Source organism: Citrus sinensis, chromosome 3, assembly GCF_022201045.2.
Source record: "Citrus sinensis cultivar Valencia sweet orange chromosome 3, DVS_A1.0, whole genome shotgun sequence".
NCBI lineage: Eukaryota > Viridiplantae > Streptophyta > Magnoliopsida > Sapindales > Rutaceae > Citrus > Citrus sinensis.
The window spans coordinates 48,137,999-48,143,414 of record NC_068558.1 but is presented as its reverse complement, the minus strand read 5'-3'; the positions used below and the strand labels follow the sequence as shown (position 1 = coordinate 48,143,414).

General features: G+C 35.1%; 1 protein-coding gene across 8 annotated transcripts; it reads left to right on the top strand.

Moving 5' to 3' along the window:
- The first annotated feature begins 606 nt into the window (after positions 1-606).
- LOC102618295 (hypothetical protein) lies at positions 607-5,147 on the top strand. 8 transcript variants are annotated; one of them, XM_025092470.2, is made up of 10 exons: positions 607-1,064; positions 1,579-1,724; positions 2,045-2,200; positions 2,295-2,400; positions 2,670-2,852; positions 3,467-3,632; positions 4,067-4,392; positions 4,563-4,652; positions 4,733-4,803; positions 4,991-5,147. In XM_025092470.2, the coding sequence occupies exons 2-9, from the start codon at positions 1,710-1,712 to the stop codon at positions 4,795-4,797; spliced, it is 1,107 nt and encodes a 368-aa protein (XP_024948238.1). In that variant the 5' UTR covers positions 607-1,064; positions 1,579-1,709; the 3' UTR covers positions 4,798-4,803; positions 4,991-5,147. The 8 variants fall into 8 exon arrangements, with proteins under 8 accessions (XP_024948238.1, XP_024948237.1, XP_024948236.1 ...); XM_025092469.2 differs by having other exon boundaries at positions 4,730-4,803; XM_025092468.2 differs by having other exon boundaries at positions 607-768; positions 1,004-1,064; positions 1,640-1,724; positions 4,730-5,034.
- Positions 5,148-5,416: the final 269 nt, after the last annotated feature.

Here is a 5,416-nt window from a genome sequence, read left to right as displayed (position 1 = left end):
CACATCTATCATCTTTTCCCTCTTTTTTAATTAATTAATAATAATAATTATTATTATTATTTTTAGAGAAAAACTTGATTGGCGGACAAATCACTTTATGCCTTTATCACAAAAAAAAAGCTTTCCATAAAGTTGTTTTCACTAAATTCTCTTACCATCCGTTAGTTGAGTTTGTATTAGAAGTAGAAAAGCCCGGAAAGAAAAATTGAAATAAAGAAAAAAATATAATTTTTTGAAGTAGCTTTATTTTGTATTAATTTTGTTGTTTCAAAAAATCAATGTACATATACGCAGAACAAAAACAAGTGTACATAAAAGAAAAATAAGTAAATAAAAGAGAAACGTTAAGTAAAAATAAGATAAAAATGAAAAATCAACTTCAGACGAATACGAGACAGGCGTTAATTTAGATTTTAGAGATTCTACTGTCTCTGGCAGACAGGCTGCGCCGTAAAATCCCAAAGCCAGGGCGCAGCCGTTGTAGCCGCGTAAAAATTTCATATGTATTTTATTTCGCCATTTACCCTTAATTTTTTTTTAAATTCATTTTCGGAATTACAAATAAGAAAGAAAATAACGTATTAAACAAGCACTGGTTCGGTGAGATTTTTTTTCTTTTTTCTCGTGTTGCTTTTTTGTCTCTCCTCCACTTCTGCTTGCAATAATAACAATGTCTTAGCGGCAACCATCACTAAATTTTCCATTTAAATTTCCACCACCTGCCCCTGCAGATTCCGAAAATTTCTCATTAGTCCTTCTTGGTTCCAAGTAATTATCATCACTTCACCAAAATATCTTAAAAATCTCAGTGCATGTTTAGCTCCGACGGAGATTCTAACAAACACGAGTCTCGACTTACTGAACAAGAAGCGGGATTTCTAAATTTGACGAAATAAAGTCGATTTTTCTTTTTATAATTTAAGTGTTGCTAATTTGTAATTTTCTGGTCCTGTTTTTGGTTCTTGCAAGTTCTATTAGCTGACAACAAAATTTATTTTGGCAGCTCCTGTTTTGGTATATTTTAGCCTAAATTACAAGCAGATTTTACTTCCAAAAACAGCCAGGTAATTTGTGTATCTTGCGAGATTTGTTCGCTGAATTGAGATCTGGTTGATTTCTGTTTTTGTTTGGATAAGTACAACAGACACACTTTCCGCTATTTGTATTTGAATTTAATGTACGCGATTGTTATAAGGCAAGTTTATATAGCAGAATCTCTGGCTGTTTAATGGTATAATTGTTTCCACAAGGTTATGATAATTCCTTTCCTAGAATTCTATAGACTCTTGCGGTTTATTTTATAGTTCCATTGTCATACATAGATTGGCTTGTGAATCTGAACGAATTTTAACTTCGTGAGAACTCAGTGATTGGTTACAGTGTTATTGATAAATATAGGCATGCAAATTTGGGGCTAAAGTCTGATTAGACAGTTAATGTTAGTTTTCTTTTAACGATAGATAAAAGATCTTTGATGGATTGGTGCTTACGTCCTTTGCCCTCTCAGTCAATTAGATGCAGCATGCTTCTCTAACTGCTCTGCCCTATGATGTCCCTGTTCTTTTTTATTTTTTTCAGGCAAAAATTGGTTTGATACACGACTGTTATAACTAATAAGCTGACCTAGTTGGTCAATTAGGTGACCTTAACTGTAGTTGGGGAAATTCTAAGCTGAGCAAAGAAATGCTGGCAGCTTGCATTCAGCTGGAATGAAGAACTCGCAGGTTCTATTCTTTTTTTTACTTTGGATTTTTATACAGTTTTTGGCTTTCAATATTTTTTCCCCCCCCATTGTTGCTTACAATGATTTTTTTGTTTATCGGATCTTGAGTACAAGATATAGTTCTTAAAGATCTAGATGATTTGAAAACTGTTGCTATAAGTTGCCTGAATTGAAATCTAAGTTATTTTTACTCTTTCTATAATATGAAATCAACGAGTCTTGCCTTTCAATCCTTTCTGTGGTGCATTGTTTCTGTTCTTATCTTTATTACGTAAGACCTACTGCTTGTCACTGAGTCGAACAAAATTTACTGGTTTGTAGAGCACCCAAGAAATACAATCGTCGACCCAAGTTTCACATGAATCCCAAAGTGACCAACAGAACAACCAAACAACAGAGGCTCCTTTGGCAGATTCTGGTTCAATATCTGCTTCGAGTAATGATAGCAGAAAGGTTTCACGCCAAGATATTGAACTTGTAAGAGTATCTTTTTCTTTCTATATTTGATGTTTTAGTTTGTTTCTTTAATATCTTTATTTGTTTGTTATGATTTATGTAAAATGGTGTTCAGGTCCAGAACTTAATAGAACGGTGTCTACAATTATATATGAATAGAGACGAGGTGGTGAAGACCCTCTTGACTCGTGCAAGGATAGATCCTGGATTTACAACTTTGGGTAGTCTCTTAAACCTCTTTATTCTTGTTTGCTAGCCTACTTCAGTGTATCATTTTATGAATTGTTCATATCATTTAGTTTTCTGCCTTGTCTTTATAATATCGGAATATCAAAATATTAATGGAATAAGCTACCATGAAATATGTCCTGGTTTTTCTTTTGAAAGTTGCGGTTAATTAGCTATTCAGAACTGATTTGCATTTTCTTCTTCAAAGTTGAAACAAGGTTTCAATTCTGATAAATCTTTATCATTGTTCTGGTTAATTCAGTGTGGCAGAAGTTGGAAGAAGAAAACGCTGATTTCTTCAGGGCCTATTACATAAGGCTGAAGCTAAAGAAGCAAATCCTTTTATTCAATCATTTGCTTGAGCATCAATATCATCTCATGAAGTATCCAGTACCCCAAAAGGTTCCCCTGGCTCCCATGCAGAATGGGATTCATCCCATGCCCGGTAGGTTCTTCATGATATAAATATACATGGAGAAAATCACCCCTGTTATTTTATAGAAGAAAAAAGTAATTTTTATAATCCAATTCTTTACGTAATTATGGGTGCCAAATGGCACTTAATTTGGTGAAATTCAGTTATTCTATCTTAATTATAATTTAATACTACATCCTTTATTAGAATGCAAATGCTATTCTACTTGAGAATACAAAGAGCATGGTCTCAGCAGTCAATAGCAGCATCTGCTTTTCTTTTAAGCTAAGAATCTTGCATAAACTTAAATGAAACATCATTAGGATTATTTTTTCCTCTTTGAGGCTGGGCGATTCAAGAGCATGCAACGTTTTTCATTTTTATAACTTCCAAAGTTGCTCTGAGTGGTATTGATATCCTCAACATCTGAACTCAAGAAGATAAGCTGGGAATTTTCTAAAGAGTTGAATATTTTAGTGTTCAAGAATATTTCTTTGAAGGAGTAAATATTCTTATGTATGAATATTTTCATAGGTTTAACATTTTTATAGGTTTAACAGGTATAGATAGATTAATTTATGGTTGTCGTTGCTCCTTTTCACTTTAACATTATTGGTACTCAATGCCACTTGTTTGCAGTGCAGTTAACAACTTACCTATGGGATATCCTGTCCTTCAACAACCTCCAATACCAGCAGCAGGCCAACCCCATCTTGAGTCCATGAGCAGCGGAATCTCAAGTTGTCATGTGGTCAATGGAGTTCCTGCACCAGGCAATTTTCATCCAATGCGAATGAATTCTGGGAATGAGTGAGACACTTGACGTCTTAACTTAAATTTCTTATTTAATCAAATTTTCTCCTCTATTTTTTCCCAACTCATGCTAGGCACTCAGATTTTTGTTCTTTGAAATCATTTTGTTCCTGGACAATTTATCTACGGATGTCCTTGTAAGTATTTCATATAGAAAAGTATGGAGTGCTAAAACAGTATGTGGTCATATTTGAAACACAAATGAACTGTTATGTCCATTTGATGGCATTGAAAAGTACTCTAGCAAAATATTTGCCTTTTGGAGTGATCATACATGGGTTGTACATGCAGCTTAGTTTTGCCTTCAAAGTGTATAATATTTACAGTATGCTTAATGACACTGGTTTACCTCAATGTTACAAGTGTAAATCTTAATGTTCCTTTTCTTCTTAATCATTGTAACTTTAGCTAAGCAGCTTTCTTTGTTGTAGTATGGTGATGGACACCAGTGCAGCCGAAGTAGCTCCTGTTATTCCCCCTAGCAGTGGCGTGTCATCCATGTCAGAGATGGCCATGAGTCCAACATCAGTGGCATCTAGTGGTCATTTTCCCTTCACTGCATCAGACATGTCGGGAATGGGTATGGACACGGGTGCACTTGATACAACGTTTACATCTGATGTGGCAAGTACTGTAGGATTGCAGCTTGGACAGGATGGAGGGGCTGGAAACTCCAGAGATTCCCTTAGATCACTTGATCAAATCCAGTGGAATTTCAGTCTCTCAGATTTAACAGCTGATTTGTCAAACTTGGGCGGTAAGTTTTACTTTGGATTCAGTTCAGTTGAGATTTAGTTATGTCTGGTTATAGATATGAAATGCGACTAAATCTCATTTATATTTTAAAAATATTATCATTTTCTTTTTCTATTATGTTTATAATTCTGTAATGATGCTTTGCCATAAATTTGTTTGGCACTTACGCAGATTTAGGAGCTCTTGGAAACTATCCTGGGTCCCCTTTTCTGCCCTCTGATTCAGAAATTTTGCTAGACTCTCCAGAGCAAGACGATATAGGTAATTGGTGTACCATATGAAATCTTTCTTAAGTTATGTATAGTTGGTCACACACTGATACGTTTACCTTCTTTCAGTAGAGGAGTTCTTTGTTGATTCGGTCCCTGGCCCTCCATGCTCTCAGTCAGACGAAGAGAAATCTTAGACTAAGGTGAGGCCAGCTCTTTGAAACTGGTAGGATAGGGCAAGGTCAGATCAATAAAATAAGCATCTGTCATCAGCTTAGTAGGCAGTCTAGCTGTAGTAGTCTAGTCTAGTCTAGTTGACATTAGAATGCAATAGGAAAGGAGCAGTGTTCTCATTAGTTGTTTTTTTTTTGTTGTTGTTGTTTCTTTCAGTTTGTGGATATGGGCATTTTAATAAGTGGAAGATTGAAGATTAATTTTTTTTTTTCTGTTGTTTTTCTTTAAAAGAAAAAAACATGTAGTTTGGATATGCTGGCAAGATCCTTGCTAATTTAACCCTTTTTACCCTCTCCAATGAGGCTGTGATCTAGCTGATGTGCCCAAAATGCAAAGGATTGAATAGTTAACTCTAGAAATAGAGGCGATTTTCATATGTAATGGCAAGTTTGGCCTTGATATTAAATATCCATGGAAGAGAAGTTGATTATGATAGGGTACCGGGGGAACCATCACATAGCGACGAGCCTAATTCGTTTCTCGTCTGTTTGTGCTATTTGGTTTTGTTGTAATGAGCTCAGGACAGAAGTCACCGAACCTTCTATCATTGATCATCCTGAAGTTTTACTTGTGCATGTCTAA

Bases quoted from the DNA above. Each gene is read 5' to 3' on its own strand.
- LOC102618295 (XM_025092469.2), top strand. The intron at 3,633-4,066 runs GTGAGACACTTG...TCTTTGTTGTAG, and splicing joins CGAATGAATTCTGGGAATGA to TATGGTGATGGACACCAGTG. The intron at 4,653-4,729 runs GTAATTGGTGTA...ACCTTCTTTCAG, and splicing joins TCCAGAGCAAGACGATATAG to TAGAGGAGTTCTTTGTTGAT.